This window comes from Acartia tonsa, chromosome 5 (genome assembly GCF_053477335.1).
Source record: "Acartia tonsa isolate MP-2025a chromosome 5, ASM5347733v1, whole genome shotgun sequence".
Taxonomy (NCBI): Eukaryota; Metazoa; Arthropoda; class Copepoda; order Calanoida; family Acartiidae; genus Acartia; species Acartia tonsa.
In genome coordinates this window covers 37233098-37260064 of record NC_137264.1, presented here as the reverse complement: position 1 = coordinate 37260064, position 26967 = coordinate 37233098, and the positions used below count along the sequence as shown (strand labels likewise).

The window sequence follows — 26967 nt, the reverse complement described above, 5'->3', positions numbered from 1 at the left end:
ATACAAAGGTCAATTCTAACATGCCTAAATTAACGAAAAAAAATATCCGTTCCGGACGAACTGATGGACGGACCGACCCTAATTATAGAAAAGCTTCGCTAAAAAATAAGACTTAATAAATCTTTTGTATAGGAAAGGCGAAGAAGGGTCATCTTATTTTTACAGCTGGGTTTGAAGGTGGAAATTTAGGAAAAGTAAGTATTAATGGACACAGCCGCTAAATATTAATCAATCGCAGCGGCAGCTTAGTATTTGAACAACCTCTACATGACAAGAAGTAGTAGTACTGATAAATGTTGACTGGAATTTCCAAATTAAAATCTAATAACTAGCAGCTAGACCATTCAGGGCACTTATGGGAAGAAAGGGTTGGAAGGTGACCCTTCCTATTTAACTTTAGTTTCTAAATAGCATGTTTTTTACTGTGTACACTAAGAGATATAAGTTTTCCGGAATTGTAATGTAGGGAGTAGATTTGAAATCTGCATCAAATTTTAAGGATTTTTTATAAAATTCGTTTTTTGTATAATTCTTTATCTAAAAGCGGAAATACAAATTAAGTTAATTAATTTTGGCATCTGTGATTGGTGGATTTAAAATATCTGCGCTCTGATTGGATGTCGTACATCATTCAACCAATTAGAGCGCAGGTAGTTTAAAATCCACCTATCCTATTGGTCAAAATTAATTAACTTAAAATGTATTTTCGCTTTTAGATAAAGAATTTTACAAAAAACGAATTTTATAAAAAAATCCTTAAAATTTGATGCAGATTTCAAATCTACTCCCTACATTACAATTCCGGAAAACTTATATCTCTTAGTGTACACATGAGTCTTGTTTTTATTATGAAATAAATACAAGTTTATACAGCATATTTTATTTGGAAATTAATTATCTTTGAGCTTAGAAATTAATCATTTCAGATTCTAAAATAGAAATCCGTTATATTAAATTCTATTTATATTTACCTATAGAAAATTAGAAATATCTCATAATTAGAGACTGTAGTTTTATTAAAAACTATATTTAGCATTATTTTTTTTCGCATAAAAATCAGTTATAAAAAAAAACGTTTCTAAAAAGAAAGAAATACGGGAGCTTTGTGCTAAAATCAAGTATATCAATGTAATTTTGAAATCTATAATAAAGCTTAACTTACTTAAGTATTTTTTAGGTAGAGTTCATTTCTGGAACAGAGTATGATATCTATGCTAGACCCGACACTTGCAATCCTAGACACAGGTATAGAGTATGATATTTATACTAGACATATTATACTTGTAATACTAGACACAGGTATGGAGTGTGATATTTATACTAGACATATCATACTTGTAATACTAGACAAAGGTATAGAGTATGATATCTATACTAGACATATGATACTGGTAATACTAGACACAGGTATTGAGTATGATATTGATACTAGAAATATTATACTTGTAATGTGATTGTGTGTGTGTGTATGTAGCCATAGTTTCCAAGGGTTTGGACCTAAGTAATCATGGAGTAGGAAGAGACACTTTTGTATGCTAGCACCAGGGCCAGCTCAAGGTCCACGCTCAAGTACCAGTACTTGACCCGCTTTCTCAAGGGACCTACTCTTTATTACCTCACCCTCGTCGAGTATGGCAGGTGTCCCAAATTAAATCACTGTAATGAATGACGCTCTCCACAGAGGAGCTTGGTTAAGGGTTGCACTGATATTATGTGCTTGACTATTGAGTATCCAAACTACCCATTTATCTCCCTTCTTACACAACCAAGAGAAAGTTGCGTGAATGAATTGCGACTGAGAAATTCGAGTTGCCACATGGGGAATTGAACTCGAACTCTCATCACCGTAACTCAGTGCGTTATTTGTAATTCTAGACACAGGTATAGAGTATGATATTTATACTAGACATATTATACTTGTAATACTAGACACAGGTATAGAGTATGATATTTATACTAGACATATGATACTTGTAATACTAGACACAGGTATAGAGTATAATATTTATACTAGACATATACTACTAGAGTATATTTTTTTATATATTTATCAAAAAGAAAAATGTGCTTATGATATTTATACTAGACATACGATACTTGTAATACTAGAAACAGGTATAAAGTATATATCTATACTAGTCATATGATACTTGTAATACTTTAACATAGGTACATAGCATGATTTATATACTAGATGTATGATACTTGAAATACTAGACACAGGTATAGAGTATTATATTTATACTATGATATTGATACTGGTAATATTAGACACAGGTACATAATATGATATTTATACTGTAATACTAGACACAGATACATAGTATGATATTTATACTAGACATGTGATACTAGACACAGAAATAGAGTATGATATGTATACTAGACATATGATACTAGACACAGAAATAGAGTATGATATGTATACTAGACATATGATACTTGTTGTACTTGACTCAGGTGTAGAGTATGATATTTATACTAGACATGTAATGCTTGCAATCCTAGACACAGGTATAGAGTATGATATTTATACTACACATATGATAGTTGTAATACTAGACACAGGTACATAATATGATATTTATACTAGACATATAATACTGGTAATGCTAGACACAGGTATAGAGTATGATATTTATACTACACATATTTTAGTTGTAATACTAGACACAGGTACATAATATGATATTTATACTAGACATATAATACTGGTAATACTAGACACAGTTATACAGTATGATATTTATACTAGACGTGAGATACTTTTAATACTAGACACAGGTATAGAGAATGATATTTATAATAGACATGTTAAACTTGTAATACTAGACACATGTAAAGAGTATGATATTTTTACTAGACGTGTGATACTTATGTATAATACTAGACACAGGTAAAAAGTATGATATTTATACTAGACATATTATACTATTGGAGAATGATATTTAAAATAGACATGTTAAACTTGTAATACTAGACACATGTAAAGAGTATGATATTTTTACTAGACGTGTGATACTTTTAATACTAGACACAGGTATAGAGTATGATATTTATACTGTTAACTAGACACAGACACATAGCATGATATTTATATTAGACATGTGATACTTGTAATACTAGACACAGGTATGGAGTATGATATTTTTTTCATATATTTATCAAAAAGAAAAATATGCTTTAGATAATTATGTATTTGTTTGTAGACTCTGGTTCAACTTCACTGTGAGTAATACAGTCAAAAATCAAAGAATAATATTCAACTTAGTAAATTTCAGGTATTATTTTTTTAATATTTTCAATTTTGTAAACCTGGTTTGACATTGGGCTGCATATGCCACTGGTACCAAATATTTATATATATATTTGCCAATAATTCATAAAAGTACGGGTTCATCCTTAAAAGTGCAAACTTTTCAACCAATAATTTTAAGTATGTTTATTGGGTAGTTACATTGCATTCAAAAGGAGTTGTTGGCTTCAAAATCAAAAAAAATAATTCTAAGAGAACAATGTCAAAAAAATAAATTTAGGTTTTGACACAAAAGTCAGATCACCCTTCGACCGCACTGTGGCCTATTAGAGCTAAGGACACCTCACTCTTATTTTGAAGAAATTGAAAATACGAAGAGGGGGGATGTTTTTTGTCTCTTTGCTTATTTTTTTAGTTAAGGTTAGGTTATGTATAATTGTTAGGATTAGGGCCCCCCGTAAGGATAAAGCATAGGTAAAATATTTCCACATTCCTCAACCTTTTTTTCATTTTTTTCAAAGATAAGTGGGTTGGGTAGGGTTAAGTTCGATATTTTAAGGAAAGAACCAAAATATTAGAATAACCTTAACCTTGTTTATTCAGGCATTTAAAAATATATATTTAGTGTTCCAGAGAAATATATACAAATTCTGATAAAATTTCTGAAATATGTACAGAGATCTAAATAGATTGATATGAACCAGGGAGGAAGGGAGGGGGCAATGGGCAATTAATTCAATTTAAGAGATTTCACTGAAAGGCCATGAAAACCAGATTTATCCAGAAAATTTTAAGAAAATAGTGAAGTGTTTAAGGTTATCTAATTTAGACAACTCAAAAAGAGGAAAAGTTCTAAGAAAGAAAGCATTTAATTAAATATTATGTTACCATTACATCACAATGACATGAACATTCTGTAATTCTCAAAAAAACACTAGAAAAAATTGCCCTTAGAACTTCTTCCTTTTGTCTATATTATTCGATAGCCTGATATCTAGTTGCCGAAAGTGTACGCAGTTTCCTGGGTGTTTCCTCATCCTCGCTCAATATTTACTACTAGCTACAAATCTTCAAACTTCCCTTAAAAAAATCAAAATTTGAATGTGTAAACAATTTATACAATATACATTATAAATTTGAATTTTTTAAATTTTGATTTTTTTTTTTTTAAGTTTGAAGCTTTTTTAGCTAGTAGTAAATATTGAGCTAGGATGAGGAAACACTCAGGAAACTGCGTACACTTTCGGCAACTAGATATCAGGCTATCTATTATTCAATAGGGTTTATTGATGGTTAATAATACAAATATCACATCAGAGTTTCTATCTATGAAACAATAATTCCATGAAAAACATTAATTGTGATAACCAGCCGAAATAACTTTGTCTGCAAGAAATTGTGTTAATTATGTTTATTGATTGTCTGCTAGGATCATAACAAATTCAGCGGAAAATGCGCGCAAGTCCCTAAAGTCCCCTAAATCTTGCCAAACCCTTTGCAAACACTTTGGGCAGGTCCCCAAGATTTGAGACCCTAATAATTAAATATTTGATCCATTGTCCCCTCCCTTACTCCCTGATAAAGCATTTGTCAGACGACCCAAGGAGGTAGTGGATATTTGACAATTAATTACTTTAGTGTCCAGACTCCAAAGTATCAAAAAACATGTTTTATTCGTTTGCATAAATACATGGTAATTACCAGAAATATGTAATTACATAGAATTTGATTGGTTGGTATATTAAGTTATGGGTCCATGAGTTTCCACAAAAAGTTTTTTTTTATCTGCAGTAAGAACGATTTAGTTTATCATCATCTGGGATTTAGTACATCACTTTGTCCTATCCATTAAAATCCCTGGAGATAGTCACTTCTAAAAGATTTCTGTATTCTAAATCCATGTGAATGCCGCTATTTAAAAGGAAAATTTAAAACCAAAACATGGTAAAAATCAAACATATAATAAAAATTTGTCAATGCCACTGAACCGTGGAATAATTTAACATGATAATCATGTCTGGTTTGTCATATCTAACCAATTTACACGGCTATGGCTAAACATTTAATGCTTCCGTTCGTCGACAGAAAGGTGATAGGTTCAAATCTCGACCCAACACCGCGTCATAGCTAAATACATTAAAAATGGTTTTTACTGCAGCTATCTCACGTGCACGACAAAAACAGGTGCAACTCATTACCAGACACAGTTAGGACTTCCAGACAAAGGTTTGCAATCAAAAGGTTGGTTGTCTAAAGTGCAGGAAAAAAAAGTTTAGTGTAGCACCTACCTACCAATATTTTATTTTAATATTAGCTTCACCACTAAAACAAATCTCAATAAAAACGCAAAACTTTACCAATTTTATTTATTGACGTAAGCAGAGCTTAATTTTATCTTACAGGATTTTAACAGAACAAGGATGACAACATCCATAAAAGCGAAGTACTGAAACAACTGGACAAACGGACATGAACACTTGTATAGTGTAAGAACTAAATAATCAGAATATAAAAGTATAAGAGTCGAAGCAAAATAGACTTGATTATAGAGTTGCTTCGCTTAGAATTTTGTTCTTTGTTGTCCCAGGAATCAAATACCAAATATCAGATTGAACGGATAATTAGATCACATAAAAATTTGTTGTTAAAAAAGGAGAAAAATCAACATGTTTAAAATGGACGTACGGACATTCTGGTAATTATTATAGAGTTGCTACGCTTTCTAAATCGTACCTAACTACTACAGGAATCACCATGCAAAGTTTGAAATTCTAACAATTCTAACATGCCTAAATTAACAAATAAAAGCTATCTATCTCAGACGGACGTACGGACCGACCCTAAATATAGAAAAGCCTCGCTTTTAAAAATAATTAATTGATGTTAAGGATTTGAAAAGATGATTGATATATTTCCTCAAAGCGTAAGTGGACAAAATACATTCCCCTGCTTAAAAAATTTAATTGCGTAAATATAGGATTCTGTTTAAGAACATACATACATTCTTTGCTTAGGTATTGTACCTTGTTGCCTAGGAATCACAATTTCATAAATCAGATGAATATGATAATTATATTATAAAAATAACAGCATGTTTTTAAAGACGTTAAGACTTTATAGACTTTTATATTTTTGGTGAAGATTACCCGCATAATTGAGCATCAAGTGTAAAATGAATTTAGTAGGATTTCATGATTTCTTTGAATTATTGAATTTGTCAATTGAACATCTTTTCTACAATTCATTTAGTCCTTCTGTGAATTTTTGGTGCTTTACTACTTATAGTTGTTGACATCCTTGTTTAATGAATTAAGGAAGAGTGCAGTTAGGGGGGTATTTTGACCCCCTAACTGCTGGAGAGATAATGCTGGATGAAGATTTTTATTATAATCGTATTACTTTTAATCATATGATACTGAAAACAGATTAAATTTTATTTTAACAAGGATGACAACATCCTTAAAGCGAAGTTCTGAAACGGTAATACAAACGTTATCACTTTTAGAGTGTCAGAACTGAAAAAGTAGAATATTAATGTAAAACTAAACAAAATTTTAAATAATTTGTCGCATAAGGATAAATACAGGATACTGTTTAAGGACATACTTACATTTGCAAGACTTGACTACAGAGATGCTTCGCTTAAAACATTGTTCTTTGTTGTCTTGGGAATAAGAATTCTAAAAATTTGAGGATCATAATATTATTACATTTAGAAAGATGTTGTCAAAAAAGTTAATAATCAACATGTTTTAAATGAAAGTAAGGACTTTCTGGTAACCAGGACCTAACTACTACCACCCCACCATGCCAAGTTTGAAATCGATAGGACAATTCTAACATGCCTAAATCAACGACAATAGCTATCCGTTAAGTATGGACCGAACCTAATTATAGAAAAGCTTCGCGTTTAACAATTTATGTTATTTAAATTTATTTACGCAAACCAGGGATTAAAAGACGTTATTTATCATTATAATTCTTTAAAAAATATTTGTTTTAGCGCAGCTTCTTTACAACGCTTAAGTTTAGTGTGTCCAAAAGTCCGTCGGCGTCACCTAAACTTTTTAGGTTTCTGATTTACCAAGACTTTCTAATTAATTTATTGCAAGAATGTAGCCAACAAGCGAAATAAGTCTAAAATAATATTTGAGGGACAGATAAAAAGGTCGTCAAGTGTTACCCTCCGACGAGAGTTGAAAACCGCGTAGGCATAGGTTTCGTGATTTATTTCGAATTAATTTCGTTGTTGGGATATATAAGCTAGATTTATTAATTACACCTGCTTTAATGCATTTCTTAGCTTGGCATTGCTGCGCTACCTATAAGCATGATTTTCCCAGTGTAGATTTGATAAATATTTCTCGCATCGTATTATAAACAGCTTTCCGCGGATATAGAATATACAATTATAAGATTAAAACCAGTTTTTTTAGCCACGAGGTGCCGAAGGCACGGGCTAAAAAACTGGTTTTAATCTTATGATTGTACATTTTATATTCGTAGAAAGCTAGATATAATACGATGCTAGACATAGTTTTTTCGTATTCATGAGAACCGGTTCCTATCCACCGGATTCGAATGAATACGAGAAAACTTAATTAATATTCGATAATTTATATGAATGTTTTTGTAATAAAGGTACTAAGAAAGAGAGGAAATATCTGATTGAGCCAATATGAGAATCGCATCGGTACATACATTTAATTTAATTGGTTGAAATTTTGTACACATTTTGTTACGAACGCATGTTTTTTTTCATTTCATACATAGATAAAAGTCAGCTGTAAACAGTATATTTTCTTAGTAGAAAGCTTTGTGGAATCAGACTTAATTGCCCAAAAATTTCGTCTTAAATTTGAAAGCTTCAAACAGAGGTCGATTCTTTAAAAAAAGTTAGGCTGGCTACTCGCTGGTGAGGCAAAATTATTTTTGTGAAAAATCCTCAAATCGCATAAAAAAAATTACAAAAACTAAATAAAATCTTAAAAGGGTTATTAACATATGGTTTTGATTTATTTTTGCAGATTTTTAATGTGCTTTTAGATGATTTTTCACAAAAATAATTTTGCCTCACTATCGAGTAGCGAGTCTATCAATTTTTAAGAATCCACATCAGCTTGAGTCGAAAGTAAACAATACTTTTGTCTGCTAGAAATGTTCCTTCTTAGATTTGACGAAAAAAGGGTTCAGAATATGCTTCTATTCTTATATTTCTATTGTTTTTGTAATCGTGAAAATAATGTACAATTTAAACTAATATGCTTTCCATACCTTTTTCAAATCTTTATTAAATTAAAAGCAAAATATTTTGAAAGTCGGAAAAATTATATTGGATTTTTAATGAAACATATATTTAATCTAATGATAGTAAAAAAGAACAATATCATCCAGAATTAGTGTGAAGAAAATTTAGAGATCTTGAAGGATATAAGACAATAGACGTATAAATTGATATACATCCCTATTGATGATAATTAAAATTACCTCCTGAATAGGTTAGATTTTAAATTGAAAAGTTTGGACACTACTAGTTTGAACCTAACCAATAAAAAATAAAGTATCCAAGGTTTTTGAGCCAATGAAAAAGAAACGTAGTTGTAAATCTTTGGGTACCAGTGTAATTTAAAGTCCGATGTCCTTGTTATACATCATTCTATTTTCTTACTTGTTAGGGAAAGTGCTAGTCTGGAGGGGTAGCTATTCTAACAACTAATTCTACAAAAAATCACGAAACCTTTAAAAGTAAGGTGGAAGTATATTTTTTTATGTAATTGAAGAGGAGTGGGTAAGAAGTGGAGGAAAAAGAGGAACGGGGTTGTGGGGAAATTTTCATTTAGAATTGTTTGTCAGAATCACATTCCCTTTTCCCTGTATAGTCGGTCAAACATATGAATATAAAATTCTGTTTCAGTAAGGCAAAACTGTTGTTCTCCGAAGGTCTGACACCTTACATCAGATCTACATCCAGGTGATTATGAGACGATTAGGTCACATTACGTCACACTCACATTATCAACCATTTTATGATAGCTACTTATATGGGTTCTCGGGGAGAGGGGGGGGGGGGTAATGCATCCCATAGAACATTAGCTTAAAATAAGAAGAAGAAATTGCGTCTGGCTCACAGTGGGATCTTTTGCCAAAAAACGGGACATTAAGGGTAGACAAAAGTAAACATCAATAAAAAAGCTTGTATTTGACGAAATGATGTAATTTCTTTTGCTTTAACTCAAAAATAACATAAATTTTGCTCCTGTTAACTTCTAATGTGCATTTGGTATGTACGTCTTGCTGATTTGGAGGAGCAAAGCTACCCTATTTTTAAAAAATCTATAAAACTTCATAACTTTAGTTAGGATAGGAATATTTTAACAAAATCAACGTCTATGTAAATATTTCTTCAATGCAAACAATGTTTGTGAACATGAATATAGCGTCAGGTGCACCCAGTTTGAGTCCCGGCATTTTTAGGTAGGTCCAGTATAAGTAAAATAGGACACTTATAAGGCATGTTTTCAAATGTTTTTTTTACAGATATAAACAACAATAACATAATTTTCAAAACACTTTTGATTTTGTGTTAATACCTTTATTCTAAGTCTAGCTATCTTCATTTAAAGTTTGTATAAGAATATAAACATAATTACTAATATTATATTCTCTCTCTCTCTGATGCGTATATAATGTTTTTGCAATGTTATAATTAATTCGCAAATTTGAATTTCTGCTGGACCAAAACCAGTTAGAAATACAAATTTTTTTAGAACACATGAAATTTAGCAAATTTAATTGCTAAAATAAAAGTAATTACAAGTCATTTTTATTTAACGACTCCTTTAACCCTTAAATGTCCATTAAAACCGCAAGAACGGCAAAAATCGTTAAAAATCTCGCCAACGGCGGCAAATAACAGCGTAACGGTTGGCTGGAGGCAAATAATGCAGACATAAAGAAAGATCCGCCTCAAAATGTTTGAAAACATTGCAGAGATGACTTTGGGCTCTAAAATGACTCCTTCCCCCTCTAACGGGGGAAAATTTGAAATTAACAAGAACGAAATTGTTCAAACCATGCAATGTGAAATGCTCAATTACTCAAAAACGGACAAGAGGCCCCAGGTTGTGAAAACTGTTTAATACACAATACATGTTGTATATTGATATTATTATTGCAAAATCCGGGGCCTCCTGTCCGTTTTTGGGTAAAATGGAGAAAACTGATTTTTTGGGGTTAAAAATCTTAATATTTTTGGTGAAATTTTCTCACAAAATGTCAATTTACACCACCAAAAAATATTTTTTTTTAATTTTTCTTTAATTAGACATTGGTACAGGTATCTGAAAAGTACCTCAATCAAAAATTATTTTCATAAGATGAACATAAATGTATTTTTTGTTGCTTTGAAAAAATTGTGTAAAAAAATCTGGAAAATCATCAAAACTGAAAAGAAATTTTTCACTACCTTTTGTAAAAATGGCATAAATCCGCCAAAAATGAATATTTTTTAAAAATTTCTTTTCTAGCTGTCTACTTACAGCCATTATTAATTCCTAGGATAGATAAAAGTCGATTTTAATTTTTTTGGATGTCCCGATTTTTTTCAAAAGATCCCACTGTGTGGCTAAAGGGTTATATTTGAATACTGGTAGGAGACCCCTTAGAGGTAAGGTTTAGAAGTGGGGGGGGGGGTATATCCCTCCCCTCTTATTCTCAATTTATTTAAAAAATAAGGGTGGAAGAAGTTGTGCTAGGAACCAGGGAATCAGTAAAAAAATTACTTCAAACAATGAAATGACCAATGAAAGGCCAGTATGAATTTTACCATTGGTCAATTACAATGTATACTGGCCTATAATTGGTCATTTAATTGATTGAGGTCATTTTTTTTTGGAGGCAATTTACGCTGTTTTCTTTCCAGGAAAATCTTTTTTTGTGTATTTAAACAGAGAACAAATTAGAGTTTAAAAATGACTAATTACCCTTAATTTTTATTTTACTTTAGGCCAATATGGCAAAGAATGCCAAAAGAACATGTTTATTATTACAAGTAAGCTTTACTGTTGCAGTGGAAGCTTCTCTATAATGAAAGGATTGAACACGGCATAAAAACTTGCATGTTTACTTATTATTACACCCTTACAGTACATAGCAATTCTAAGTATATTGCAATATTTGATATGAAACAGTCTTATACTGCCTTTTATTTAACAAGAAAATATTTTAATGCTGCTAGCCGCTAAACGGCTGAACTTACACGTTATATTAGCTCATCGCTTAAACTAACACAAAAGGCCTGCAAGTTATCTGAAACAGCAAAATAAGGCACATAGCTATAGAAAATAAGACTTTTTCGCGCGTTTCAGTGTGATGCGAGATAGCTTTGGATAAATAAGTGTTGAACATTTTTCCAGAATATTTGTAGGCCTTTTTGTTGGCTTAATAGTACAAACCTATCATTTACGATCAGCCGTTTGCTTCCACAGCCTGTAAAGTTGTTTTTTTGAGAAAAAAAATTCACAAAATTCTTTTTCCGTAATCTGTATAAGACCCAAATTTTTCTAATTTATTTTAACAAAATGTTCCAAAATAGAGAAATTATTCTTTTTAAGATATTTATTATATATTTTAAAAAAAATTTTGCTAGGTCTCCAATTCACAAGAAAAGTCGGGTTCTCAGCTGGGCTTTTTGTTTTGATAAAGAGTTTGAGGTAACAAACAGAGATCTAAAGGGATAAGACATAGATATATTGATGAACATCCCCAATGCTCATACAAAAATAACCTTTTTCTGTACATTAAAATTAGTGGTTGAAAAGTTCGGAAACTTACTTTTATGAAACAACCAATCAAAATTTAATTAAAGTTCCTAATGTTGTTAAGTTTAAGAAAACGATAATGTGAAACTTTGGGGATTAGTGGAATAAACAGACCAATGTCCCCTTCCTCTCTAGGTAACAAAGTAGGACATTTATCTCATTTCTGTGATTTCACTCAAAGAACCTTGTAAGCACACAAACCGCCACCGCTCATTTCAAAAATAAATTGAAAATACGGTGTCTTGTTTATTTAAATTAACAAAATTATTGCTGTTTTCAACCCACTCGCCATTGTCCAAAGTTAATAATCAATAACTCATTTTATTCATTGACGTGGGGAGTTTTATATCAGAAAAAAAATATTTTTGGTTTCATCAAATGAATAAAGCAATACTTTTGTTCCTTTAAATATAAAAAAACAATGTTTTTTTTTGTTTGTCCTTATTAAAGACCTTAAAAGACTAGTTTTTTTTTATTCATGATCATTTTTGATTTCAAGGAATATCATTTTTGTTTGTGCCAGCCATATCCGAACGCCAGAGCCATTATGTACCTGGATCTTCTCATGGAGAAACAGTTCAATTTTGTTCATAGGTAAATTTTTAAAAAGAAATTTGGCTTAAGATCATAATGGGTAGGACAATGGACGACAAAATAATGAACCTTTTAATTAGAATAAACCAAACTGCCCTTTATGTTGATTAAAAGTTTGTACAAAGCAATAATGTACCAGCTTTAACCATCAAACTTTTTAGTAGCGAAGCTATTCTATAATTTACTCTATGTGTCCGTCCTCCATTCCGTCAGTCTGTAACGCAATGGAGGAAATTTTTATTTTATTGGCTGCTATTAAGGATAGACAGGTTGTTTTTCTATGAAGATTTTCAAAACTAATTAGCATCCAGTTTGTGATTTACTTGGTTGGTTGGTCAGCCAGTCATCTGTTTATCACCTTGTCCGTATTTCCATTCATGGTTTATTTTTTGGGTTTGATAATGCACTGAATAAAATTACCACCATTAACCCAAAACATATTTATGAAAGTTTCTGTTAGGAAAATTTTTTCAATTTTCTTGCTATATTAAATTAAATATTTAAAAGTATTTTCCGGTTAGAAACAAAATTTTAATTCAGGTTCAAAACTAAATTATGTCATTTGTTGAAAGTTTAGAATTTATTTTAAAATCTTTAAGTGAGCTTTTCACTTAAGATTAAAATACTTGATATTTCTAGCAGCAAGGCTACTTTATAATGATGACATGTCCGTTCAGATGTTTCAACATCAGAGTTTGTTAAGCAAAAGTATGTATATCGTGTTTTATGCAAATCGATCTTCATCTTGTACAAACACACAGACACAGACATATATAGACTAGTACATTAGGGATTTAAAGGGATAAGACAATGACATCCCTAAACCATCTGTAAATTAAAATTAGAGGTTCAACCGTTTCAATGAAACAACCAATCAAAATTTACTAAAGCCCCCAAAGCCAACGAAAACATTATTATAAAACTTTAAAGACTAGTGTATTAAACAGCCCATTGTTCCCTCTCTCTCTCTCTCTCTCTGCTAGTATGTACATACATAAAAACATAACTGACTGAACATGAATTGTGACTATCTATATAATTTATTTTTTGTAACTTATTATTATTTTTTATAATATTGGTTTTAAAAATTTTTTTAGAAAATTGTTGCTTCGCTTCTTTTGTATATTACTGTTCCTGCTCTTCAGATGATTCGTTGTGATGACTCTTCATTCATTGGAATTATTTAAGTGTAGCTTCTAAAGAAACAAGGATAACAACTGAAATTGAAGGACAAACGAATATTAACATTTGTATTATTAATGCATTAGAATAAACACAATTGTGAGTAAATTTGTTAAAAACTGATTAAATACATATTACTGTTTGAGGACATACTTAAATTTTTAGGACTTGAATCTTGATTATAGAGATATTTCGTTGATAATTGTACCTTGTTGTAATAGAAATTAGTATTCCAAAAATCAGATGAATCGGATAATTTTAACGTACAAAAATTTGATTTCCATAAATTAAAAAATCAACATGTTTGAAATGGCCGTACGGACTTTCTGGTAACGATAATAGAGTTGTTTCACTTTCTACATTGTACCTAAATGCTATAGGAACATCATGCAAAGTTTGAAATCGACAGGACAATTTTAACCTGTTTAAATTAACGAAAAGAGCTAACCAATACGAACAGACGGGCCGGCCCTGATTATAGAAAAGCTTTGCCTAAAAAAATGGGATCTGGTGCAATTCATGGTAAAATGATCTTGGCACCTATAATCCCCCAAAAAAATTATGAATATTTAAGGCTGCTTGCTGCCAAATGGCTAAACATACATTTTAAGCCCACACATCGTTATAAGGGACATGTGAAGTTTGTAATAGTTAAGATTCAGTGATGTACAGGGAAAGGTTGACTGAAGAAAATACGAGTAAACAAAGTCTTTTTACGCATTTATGTGCGCTGCTAGTATTGCCTATTCCGAATTATTTGCAGGCCTTCTTTTGTTGATTAAATTCTTGTGCGAACATAACATAAACATTCAGCTGTTTGGCTTCTAGCAGCCTTAAAAGTTAATAGATTTTTGGAAATAATCGATCCTAGGAACATTTCCCATGAACTGCACATGATCCTTGTTTATTTAGAGAGTCTCTTTGCACAACATTTGAAGAACGAGAAGTTGAAATGATTACTATTTCTACTCTACAGAGTCCTTCAGAAAGGTATTATCAAACATTATAACAAGTTTTTAATACTTTAACGAATACTAGAGGCTACGCTCCTAGAGGCCGCTAGGTCAATTACAGTGAATACTGGCCTCTCATTGGCTATTCTATCGTATGACGTCATAATCTCTGGAGGGACTTTACTCATTATCATTAAAACTTACAACAGAATTTTAAAATGTGTAACATTTTATTATTGTATTTTTGCTTTCCTACAACAATTCTTTTTGCTTTTTGATAAAGTTTAATTTAATCAATAGTTAAATAATCTCTTAAAAGGGGTGAACTCTAAATGTCGCAATGTCAGTTCCATTTTTTTCTATCTCATTTTCTGTGTGTGAAAGATAGAGGGCTATAACTGAGTGACTTTTTAAATATGGGTATGACACATAACTGAGAGTTAACCCTTACAGCTCGGGCCCCAATTCCCACCTTAATAGATCCGGGGGGGGGGGGGGCTCCAAGAGCCCCCCCCCCCTCTAGCTCGGCTCCTGTTACAGATAAAGACGTAAAAATTTTTTCTGGTGGTTCATGTGTATTTTTAGAGAAAATTACTTTTTCTAGTCATAGCAGCCAGGCCGCTCCTTAGCCGCTTTTTAGCGGCCAGCCGCTAAATTTTAAAACAGCTGTAGAGCGGCCAAAGCTAGGATGACCAAATTTTAGGACGAACTTTTATTTTTCATAACAAAAAAATTACTTTTTCTGATCATCGCCAAAAAACGGCAAATAACGGAAACCGCCAATTTCGGCGGTTACGGCGGTAAAACGGCGGTTGGCGGCGCCGATTAATATTTTTATCTGTTTGATGTTGCTCAAGGATTTACCAATAAAAATTATAGGACTCTAGCTGTAATAGAAGCCACGATATTCATGATATATGTCTGTAGTAAAAGCCGGACAAAAATCGGTCATAAAGTCGGTCAAGGAGCGGTCAAACGGTCATAACACATTTTTTCTCAGAAGGTCATTGATATCTAAGTATTCACCAAAAAAATTTTAGGTTTCTCCTTATACACAAAAGTCATAATGTAGAAATTAAGATTTTTTTAGAATTTTTTTCTAATTTTGGTACTACCCAACCGACTTTGACCGGACACCACGACCGACACAGACCAGATATCCTAATAAAATCAACTCTTGCCGACGTATAATTACTAAACTTAAAAAGTCATGAAGTCACAGCACTCCATCTTACCTACAAAAAAAATGAGATTGAAAAAACTAGATGGGGGGGGCTCTTGGAGCCCCCCCCCCCCCCCCCCCGATCTGTAAGGGTTAAGTAAAAAAGGACCTAAAAATAAAGGTTGTTAAATAAAGGGTGAAGGAAGAGAAAATTGACTTTACTTATAGTCGTAAATTCATTATCAAAATAGGGGACCTGCACAAAAATCGTTAGCCCTCTAGCTCTAATAGGAGCTGAGATAATAGGTTGGGGCGTTGAAGGTGCGGCAATGGGCCCGACTGTTAAGGGTTAATTTGATGGTATCCCAATTATTAGGGAAGTATTACTATTACTATTATCATGGTCCCATAATTTTTGAAGGTTATAGGCTATAATAGAATGATAACACAACTAAATTGGTTATAATTAGTTATCATTTTATAGAACTTGTGAAAATTCCCCTTGCCAGTATCAACAATAAATGTCACATACATTTATCTTATTACAGTTGGGGAGTTGAATCCATTTTTATAGAAGCAGAAATATATGATTACAATATGATTTATGATTACGGTTTTGACCCTCTAAAAAACGTAATCTACTATTCCACTTTCCCCTCTCTTGGTGATGATATCATCAACGCCGATACGATTTTTGAAATGTACCATTCCATTTTCAATAAAGGCGAAACTGGAATAGTCCGTTTATTTACTAAGTATATTTGCGATTACTTTTATTTAATGAAATCTTCCAATTTTTAACATGTACAAAACGGCCTGCGGTATTGCATCAAGATCCATGACAGATCTATATAGGAAATAAACGTCTATAATTGAGCTCGAATCTTCCAAGCTTATGGTGTATAAAACTCATAGTGCTCCAATAATCCCTATTAAATTCTCATTGACCAGAACGTTAAGACCCATTATTCTACTTTTAGCATCATAAATTCAGTTTTTTAATTCATGTTGCTATTTAAATAACATTAAGTATTTAATTTCTATTCATAAAACAGAAAACTTTAATTTATAATATAGTAAATCTAAGAAAACTTAGTTTTAAAATGAAATGATTCATGCGACACTCCCATAATGTGGTCAGATATTAAACTAAACATTTCAACCCTTTGAGGACGATAAATTGAAATGAAGAATATTAGGATTTCAATCTTTAAAATAAGATAAAAAAAATGGAGCAAAACGTTAAATCGTGTGTTGTTACATTGGGTGTAAATATAAAACTAATAATTACTGATTAAATATATATTAAACAGATATTCTAACATAAAATGTTAAAGTCGAATCATTATTTGTAAATATGAAGAGAGAGAAAAAGAGAAGCAAGAGAGATAGAAAGAGAAAGGGGGGAGACCGAGAGCGAACGGGGGAATTAGAGAGAGAGAGACAGGTTGGGGGGGGGGGAGTGAGAGAAAGAAAGAGAGAGAGAGAGAGAGAGAGAGAAAGAGACGGGGGGGGGGGTGTACATAATGAATCATAGGCATTCTAATTTTATTACAAGCTGAATTTGAAGAGATGATAAAATGAACATTTAATTGAAGAATAAGAGAATAAATTGCATTAGCCTTCTACCTTTCCAGTACGGATATTTAATATTCTCAAGAGCATTACAGACCAGCGATCAACGTGAGCTGTAGGCTAGTGTTTACATATTAGCGTATTCATAAACATTGATTTCCTTAATTAAATCGACATAATAGTAATGGTATATTCTGGTTATTATTTTTATTTTACATAAAAAAAATTTATTATAAATAGTATTTTATACATTCCTACAATTAAAATAGTATGTATGTTTTCAATTATGTCGATGATAAAAAGTGTAAACCACCATTCCAGTTTCGCCTCTCTTGAAAGTGGAATGGTACATTTCAAAAATCGTATCAGCATTGATGATATCATCACCAAGAGAGGCAAAATTGGAATGGTAGATTACAAAAATCATATCGGCGTTGATGATATCATCACCAAGAGAGGGAAAAGTGGAATGGTAGATTACGATTTTTAGAGAGTCAAAACCGTAATCATAGATTATATTTCTGCTTCTATAAAAATGGATGCAACTCCCCAACTGTATTAGAAAACCAACGATTAATTTTTAAAATTATTTAAATAATATTGTTATAGAATAATGAATAGAAATAAAAACAAAGAATTTTAATAAGAATCTGCTATTGAAAGAAACACAAATATTTTTAAGTGCCATTTTAAAACAAAAAAAAAATTTTTTAGGAGCGTAGATACTTTTAGGGTGTGTCTGTCTGTTTTACTTTAAATCCGAAAATTTGAAACTTATCAGATTTTCAAGGATGGTTGTGACAATGGATATAGACAGGAGAATTCTTTTCCTCAATTTAGGTTTCTGATATAATCCTCAGATATTGGTGAATACGGTTTTCCATGGTCATGTGAGAGGATGTGGTAAAGTCAAATGGGGGTATCGTAACATTAGCCAGCTGGGAGAAACATTTCATCATGGTATGCGAGAATCTCTTGCAATATCCACGTACTCTATATCCATTGTTATTGCTGCGCTTATTATGATTTATATTGTCCTTGCTCCTTCTAATCTTTAAATAGCTTGTTTAATAATTGTTCATTTGTTTCTAAATCTTTTGTTTTTATCAGCGAAGATGTTCTATCAGTCAAATATATCGGTCTGGTAGTCGGTCCGTAATGCTCTTTTCCCTTTCTTTTCTCTGATAATGTGTAATTCTAACCTTTCTTATAAGAATCTTAGTCTTAGTTTCTTCTTTAAGATCAAAAAATTTGTCTTTCTGTTAAAAATGTGTAGGTATATCCTTTTCTATTGGATTTTATATCCAGAATTCAGGGACCATAATCGGACAGTTTAATTCGACTTTTTCGTATATTTGCAGGGGTAACACTGGCTTTGGTGTGTACACATAAGAAAGAAAAGATGGGGGGGGAAATAAAAATTGTTTGAATTAGACATTGCCCTTGTTTATTTGTAAATATAAATTATTTGGAATCCTCAGATATTTGAATTATGTGATGTAAACGTCCTGTTTTTTATAGAAATCCTGTTTCATTTAGCTTAGAATAGAATTTAAATCATAAAACGTACTATACAATGTTGTTATTTTGTGGTATTCATTTTTGTAAGCGAAACATTACTAGGATTAGGATATAGACCTCATATTGACAAAACAATATGGAGGTATAGGTTGATTTATATTTAGCTTGTTTCATAAATTAAAAAATTGTCTAACTACAATGAAACTTCACATAATTGATGCCTTATGTAATTGTATTTTATTCAGTAAAGCATTTTCATTCTTCATTCCTCCGTTTTATATAATGTTCTGTTTTTGCAATTTTAAGAAACAAAGACTCCTTGACATTTTTAAGGATTTTTTTTTTTTATTTCAAACATTATTTATGGTTAATTTCATCCTAGTTGTACTTTTTTTGCAACAAATCCAACTTTAATCTTTTCCTCAATATAACTTATTCTTTTTATGTTATTTAATTTTTTTGTGTGGAGGACAAAGTTTTCTCAAAAATCAGCCATGTGACGCAATAAAAATGAGGGAGATGAGAAAGTGGGAAAGATAATCTCTCATTTTGATGAAGTCACATAGCTGATTTTTGAGATACTTTGTCCCGCTACATCTTTGTTTGTATTAAATGCATTTGATAATAAATAAAAACAAGCTTGTGGTTTTACAGAAGTGTATTAATATGAAAAAAAAGGTTTAAAGTATAACAAAGTGAACCCCCAAAAAGGTAGTAAACCATTTTAGTATTGAAGCTACTCTACTTTCACTTTGTCTTTCTTTAAGGTTGAACCAAGGTTGTCCAAGAATAGGAAAGAAAGGGGTATATCCTCCCTCCCAATTTATTTTATAGAATAACTCTAATGAGATTCCCCGCCCCCCCCCCCCTGGAAGTTCTTTTGAACCATCCCTTTTCCTTGATTTTTTTACTGAAAAAAAATAAGGTAATGGAAAATACCACGCCCCTCGCTTATCTTTAGAGCAGAGGCGTGCAAAAGGTGGGTTTATCCAATTCCCTGGCAAAATTATTAAGGGTAAATACACCTTCCTAGGTCCCCCCCCCCCTACACCCTTTATACCACCCGAACAAGGGTCTACATCCACCTGGTACAGGTGGCAGAGTAAAAAGTCACACCTCCCTAAAAATTGATAGAATTGTTAAGAAAATTTGCGCGTTTCGCGTTTTCATTCACCAATTTACCAAAGACGTTTTTTTTACTTTTATGTAGGTGGGTGTAATCAATCCCTTGCACTAAAAATACAACCCTCTTGTTTTCTGTAATACACCCGCCTACGTTTTGGATCAAGGGGGTCTCAAAAATCGTAAAGGGTGTGTCCACATTCTTGTTCTCTCTCGCAATAACCTTTGCACGCCAGTGCTAAAGATGATTAGGAGCATATCTAATTTAAATTTTATTAAGGTGTATAAAGAAGGTTGTGTTTGTTCTGGGACGAATTTGTCCGGGGGAATCTCCTGTTTCTTATGTAGTTCAGGTAACAAAACTTGGGTGATACTATTAATACAACTAGCAAAAGTACATTCACTATATTTTTGATAGAAAGTGGGCGTGTTATTGTCAATTTCAATATTAAGTGTAAAATTACACTTTTCCTATATTGACATTATTTCATTGTTACTTTACACCCATGAATTTTGATTATGCTGTAAATTCCCCCAGTTATCCTAACCTAAAAAAACTTTGTCCGTAGTCTCCTTAAATACCTTGATGAAAAAATCAAAATTATAAACAGGATAAAAAAAACCCTAAAGTAATCTGTAGCTACCATAACAGTTATTAAAGGATATATATAACTATTTTGCATTAAATTTAATTTTAAATAAAAAAATTAAAAGGAAAACATTTTGCAGAGAACAACTTTTTTTTTCTTGGAATAGTTGGGGGATTTGGAGGGTGGGGTGACTGCTTCGTATTTTATCACACATCCAAACAGCGCATAATTTATCATTTTACAACAAATGATTGATTGTTCTTTCATTTTTATTTATCCTATTGTTATACGCTTCCTCTGGACATAATCAATTCTTATTTTCAGGGACTAATTGATTTCCTAGTAAGTTCACACTCGGTAGCTCAAACTTTAAGGTAAGATTTAGTGGCGGGCGGTAGAGGGAGTGTAAGATTGTGCAACCCCCCCCCCCCCCCAAATAAAAAAAATTAAATTGTTTACTGTACATTAAGACATTTTAAGCAATAAGGTATCGGCCTTTATTGATATTTGATGGGAAAATCATTAAATAGAAGGGAGGGAAATAAAAGGGTATAGTCCACTGCGTTACAACGCCTTTAATGGGCGATAGGCCGTATTTTCACTTTAGCTTTAAATAGAACACAGTAATAGTGTCTGACTGATTATGACGTAACAAAAAAAAATAGCCAATAAGAGGCCACTATAAATTTTACCATTGGTCAATAACGGCCTCGCATTGGCTAATTTGTTTTGTTACGTCATAATCAGTCAGACACTATTACTGTGTTCCTTTTAATAGGTTATTTTAGGTTAGGTTAGGTTGGGTTAGGTGATAACAAAAATAGGAGAAAAGCTAATGCGAAATACGACGAAACGCCCCTTAAGAGGCGTTGTCACGAAAGGAACTATACCCAATTAATTCTCTCTACTTTTTGTGCACCCCGGCCCCTTAAAAAAAACCAAGCACGCTCTTGGTAAGAAGTAAAAACAGATTAAAAGATTAGGAAAAAGTTTCAAAACTTTTTCTTTTTTACTTAAACTGTTTTTGCATTAAAATAAAACTTTCTTTAAAAAATTATTTAAGGAAAATCATTATCAAAGGTTTTTAAAGCGATGCTTTCCTGTAATTAGGATTTTAAGAGAGGAATAATTCTAACCTTTTTCTACTTTATTTAACATTATATTAATATTTTTCCTTTATCCATATTTGATGTTCATATTTTGAGTAGCAGGGCTGCTCTACAATTTATTTTTCTCATTCTTATGTTGAAAACTTTATATTTTAGCATTTTTATTTTTTATCTTTCCAGTTATAATCCATTTTGGGAAAGGGGAAAATTGAAGGGTTGTTTGAATTACGGTTTGACCTACTGTATCTTAAAATAACTTTTTTATTCTTCAAATTTTTCTCTTTCCTTTTCATTTTCATTGTATTAAAACTGGTTTATCTTTACGGAAAAATCTTGTGTATATGGTTGTATTAATCTTTTAATTTAGCCTGTAACTTAATCTACTTTGGGCCAATAAAAAAAAAAGAGTTTAATTAATAATTTTCTGTTTATAATACTATTCAGAACATATTCAGAAATCCTTCAGCAACTTAAATCACATTATTTATATATTGTTTTTTTAAATCATTTTTAAAATCTTTCTGGGGCTTTGCTATTCTCAACAACATAGTGCAATTTTGTCTAGGGAAAATGTAATATTCAAGATAATTCCTATGGTTAATCCAGACGGAGTACACATTGGAAACCAAAGGTAATAAATATAGTAGATATAGATCCCTAATCAGTAAATTGGACAATGAAGAACAAGGGTATAGCAACAATCCGGCCATATCATTGGTTAGACTATGTACATATTTTAGTAAGAAAAGTTGTATATGGAAAGTTAATAGTTCAAAAAAAGTTGAGAGATTTTTGTGTCTGACAACCCATCTAGGGTTACAGATCTATTTGAAATGTAAGAGTCCTTACAAGTATTACAGCTCTTCTATAATTAAGTTATGTTCGTAAGTAAGTAGGTTTTTCCCTAAAAGTACCTGTCGCACACTGAACCCCCCCCCCCCTTATTCTTGAATAAATTTAAAGTAAGGGTGATGTATAGTTTTTTTCTATGCCCAGCCTCTAGAGGGGAGGCTAACCATGAGGGTCCTGTACCTGAAGTGTCTGAACAGTGCGGGGGTACCCAATGTCCAATATAAACTAACCTAACCTGACCTAAAGCAATAAACATACATAAAAAAAATATCCTCCCCTATTATTTTTAATTTTTATTGCTGCGCTTTTTATGTATATGACAGAAAATCATGTATTTATTGAATGACAGGGACATCAGCAATTGATGATTAAAAATATCTTCTTCAATTTATTTTACTTTCAATTTCAGTTTTGAAAAGAAAAGGTAAAAAACAACTTGAGGGGGGGGTAGCCATTCGCTTGGGGTACTCTATACCAAAAATAGTTATAAACCTTCCCCTGGATCTATGAGACACTACACTGTAAATGAGAACCACATTGGTTTAGTGGTAAGCAAGATATATTGGTACAGACATACAGATAGATAGGCAACTATCCTGTAACTTTAATTTTAGGACGATTGTGAAATGTTAAATAATCTAAATTTTGCCACTCCCTGACTCCCTATATTTTCAGATGTAATTTACTTGGACAAGATCTGAACAGATGTTGGAATCAAATTAACAGGCATGGCATATTCTTCATATAATTATACAACCAGGGGCGTGTAAAATGGGGGTGTAGGTAGTGTATTCACACCACTAGCAAAATTAAGGGGGGGGGGGTGTTTAAAAAATTTGCGTGTCAATTTTACAACTCAGGGACAGACGCTTGTTTAACTTTGAAGTGGGAGGGTGGATACATCCCCCTGACACTAAAAATCTCCCCCCCTCCTTACTGGCAAAACCCTCCGCACGCCAGTGTATAAAACAGAATAATTATGTGCACGTAATTATCCCGTCTGGAATAAGGGCTTAAATTTTAGCTCCTACCCAGAATGTTGTGCAAATATTTTTTTCTGTAGTGTAGAAATTGAAATGATCCAAGCTGTTCAAAGTTTTGAAGATCTGCAAAAAGACCTGTTTTTGCTAATTTTAAAACCTTTTGCATCATCTCTTGTAAACTCGCTAAACTTTTTCAGCTAGACGGTACGATTTTTTGCACTAAATAGCGAAGCAATAACAAAATTACAAAAAATTATTAAACATCGCAAGTAACTAATTGAATCAAGAACAATTATGATCATTAGTTGCGCAGCAATTACAAGACCGGAACAGCCTTATTAACAAATTAAAGCATCTCACATATTAATCATTAAAATCAAGAATAATTCTATGCACAATTACCTTGTAAGACTACACAAGACAAAACGGAAAAAACATTAAAAACAAAATTGCTCCTTCTGTAGAAAAGAATTATTGGGCGAAAGTTTGGTGACTGCTATTTTGAACCAATCAAACAAACTTTTTTGAAAGTACCTAAAGCTATCTGCTAGAAAATGAGATTTAAAAACTTTGAGAACCATAGTAATTTACAGTGCAATGTCCCCTCTCTCCCTAATTGAGTATGAATATGTTTAATTATAGTTATCTTCATCCTGAATTGAAAGCTATTTATGATAGAATAGTCTACTATGACGAACATCCAAACTATTCACTTGATCTGGTAAGAATTTCAGAGACCTGAAGGGATGAGGCAATGGACGATAAATTGATGTACATCCCCAATGATGCTCAATGTCACCTCCCTCCCTCTTTAAAAATTAAAATTATAGCTTACATGGCATGCTTAGTGGCATGCTCAGCGATCACCTACGGTGGTGTGAATCCTTAAGGGGGCGAAAAAGCTCTTCTTAATTCTTGTTTAAAGGACGCCTTCAAGAAATACCACGCTTTAACTGCTGAAAGACTGCCACAAGTAGACCCAATACCCCAAATTTAAAGCCTTCAGCTTCAATAACAAAAAAGTTCTAGGCATTTCAAAATAGCATTTTATGTACAATGAAATATTTGAAAGATTTCCAATGCTCATAAAAGAAAAAACATTAAAATATTAAATTACGTGGCCTAGACACAAAATTATAACCTTATCTTTGTCAGAAACTTAGATTGCCGGTAACTGATTTCAATTTACAATAAAAACAACACATTTCAAAGTCAAAATCTATGAAAAAAATTCTATTTAAATTGCATTTTTAAACGAAAATCATAGCGGAAACAAAGGGGGAAACTATTACAAGCTCAGCTGTGATTGGTTGTTAAGCTGATTCAGCCTTCTGATTGGCTACAGTACACTCGGTACAACGCAAGTTAAACTTATTTTTTTTTAATGGTTTTGACTATAAAAATGGGTATTTTATTGTAAAAATATAATTAGTTACTGGAAACCTAAATTTATGACAAAAATAAGCTTATAATGTAGTTTCTAGGCCACGTAGTTTAATTTCAAAGTTTTCAACATGAGAATTGCAATTCTTTCAAAATTTTCATTGTACATAAAATGTCATTTTAAAATGCCTAGAACTTTTTTGTTATAGAAGCTGAAGGCTTCAAATTTGGGGTATTTGGTCTACTTGTGACAGTCTTTCAGCAGCTAAAGCGTGGTATTTCTTGCAGGCTTCCTTTAAGGAGGGTGCTGACACCCCTCTTCAATTAGAACTTAAATCATTACAAAACAATACTTTTCAAATCATTTGATATAAACCAATTGTAAACAAAAAAGAATAAATAGCTATAAATTGTGATTTAACAGGCAAAAATAAATTGCTTTTGCTTCGCTACATAGGGACATACTAAAATTTAAAAAAAAAATAATTTATTCTTTCCTGTAGATTTTAGATTTTCATGCGAATAGCAGCCTCACTGGTTTCTTTGTGCAAGGAAATGCTTTTGATGATGTTTATAGGTAGGTATTGTCCTTAAACATTTTACTATTAAGAATTATTTAAAAATTAGGTTTTTGTAAATACATAATTAAGAGAATTAACTTAATGAAAAGACTTGCATCAAACATAGACGTCCAAGGGGGGGGGGGTAAAGGGGTGATTACCTCCCCCAAATGAATTTGGGGTGCCTACGGCATTTTCAAACTTTTACCCCCTCCCCAAAATAAAAAAGCTTGGACGCCCCTGGCATCAGGCCTTTAATTAAAATTAAATTAGCCTAAATAAAGGAACCATGTGAAGCTTCCATAAAAGAAAGTGTTCAATTTTCTATTATAATCCGTAGCCAAGTCTATATAACAGTTCACATCTGAAGAATTCAACTGTCAATGCCCTGCGTGCGGCTGTTCAGCCTTAGCTGCTTATGAAATTGCATATTTTTGACAAAGGGAGAGATAGGTTTCGGGTAAAATCCGTAGAAGTGTGTGTTTTAAGACTTAAAAATAGTAGTAGAACGATAATATTCACTAAATATGTGTATTTCTTATTAAAAATAACTATAGACAAAAAAAATTTATCGTTCTACTACTGTTTTTTACTTAAAACACATAACCATTACGGATTTTACCCGAAACCTACCTCTCCCTTTCTACAAAAAATATGTTATTTACTACTTTTTTGGTGGCCCCGATGACCGAAGGCCCCAGACTGGAATTAATATTCTATTTTTTTATTTTACTTTCCGCGGAAAACTGTCTATAATACAATGCAATATATCAATTTTTGAACATTTAGATGTGAAAGACATTCCGTGTTTCCTAAGATGTTGATGTGGAACTGTGAAGATTTCTCTGTTGATAACACATGCTACAATCATGATCCTTTGTAAGTAAATCAGTAGCTGTAGCATAATACGCAGCGCATCTGCTCATCGTTAGGGAGGTCGAATCTCGGCCAAAACCGCGTCATAAATAAATTGATTTGTTACTGCTGCTATATCAGAGATGCGAAATTAAAAGTAATAGTAGAAAATACCTTCGCCAAAAACATGTGCAATTCATTATCATTCAAAGTTAGATCCAGACAATAGTCGAACAATTAAAAGGTTGGTTTAGTGCTTTGGGATCTACTATAAAGATATGGCCCTATGATGTTATCAACTGTCAGGTACAGGATCTTCTAGCGCAGATTCGCTATAATATAGAAATTTTCTTACGTTCACTGGCTGAAAATAATTGTTAGCAAACTTAAATTAACTTCCTTTCAATGTGACAGCTAAGCTCACTTGTACTTAAATTACAACTTTAAATCA

At 32.0% G+C, this 26967-nt stretch overlaps 1 protein-coding gene across 1 annotated transcript in view; it reads left to right on the top strand.

Moving 5' to 3' along the window:
* Window positions 1-26544, top strand: part of LOC145320130 (cytosolic carboxypeptidase 6-like) — a 30821-nt gene extending 4277 nt beyond the window's left edge. The window contains exons 3-13 of the mRNA XM_080162570.1: window positions 133-194; window positions 1178-1245; window positions 3210-3281; window positions 9171-9227; window positions 11262-11306; window positions 11904-11967; window positions 12575-12669; window positions 14764-14841; window positions 20465-20537; window positions 21099-21148; window positions 26451-26544. Coding sequence (XP_080018696.1) covers window positions 133-194; window positions 1178-1245; window positions 3210-3281; window positions 9171-9227; window positions 11262-11306; window positions 11904-11967; window positions 12575-12669; window positions 14764-14841; window positions 20465-20537; window positions 21099-21148; window positions 26451-26544 — 758 coding nt within the window. The remainder of the gene's footprint in view (window positions 1-132; window positions 195-1177; window positions 1246-3209; window positions 3282-9170; window positions 9228-11261; window positions 11307-11903; window positions 11968-12574; window positions 12670-14763; window positions 14842-20464; window positions 20538-21098; window positions 21149-26450) is intronic.
* Window positions 26545-26967: the final 423 nt, after the last annotated feature.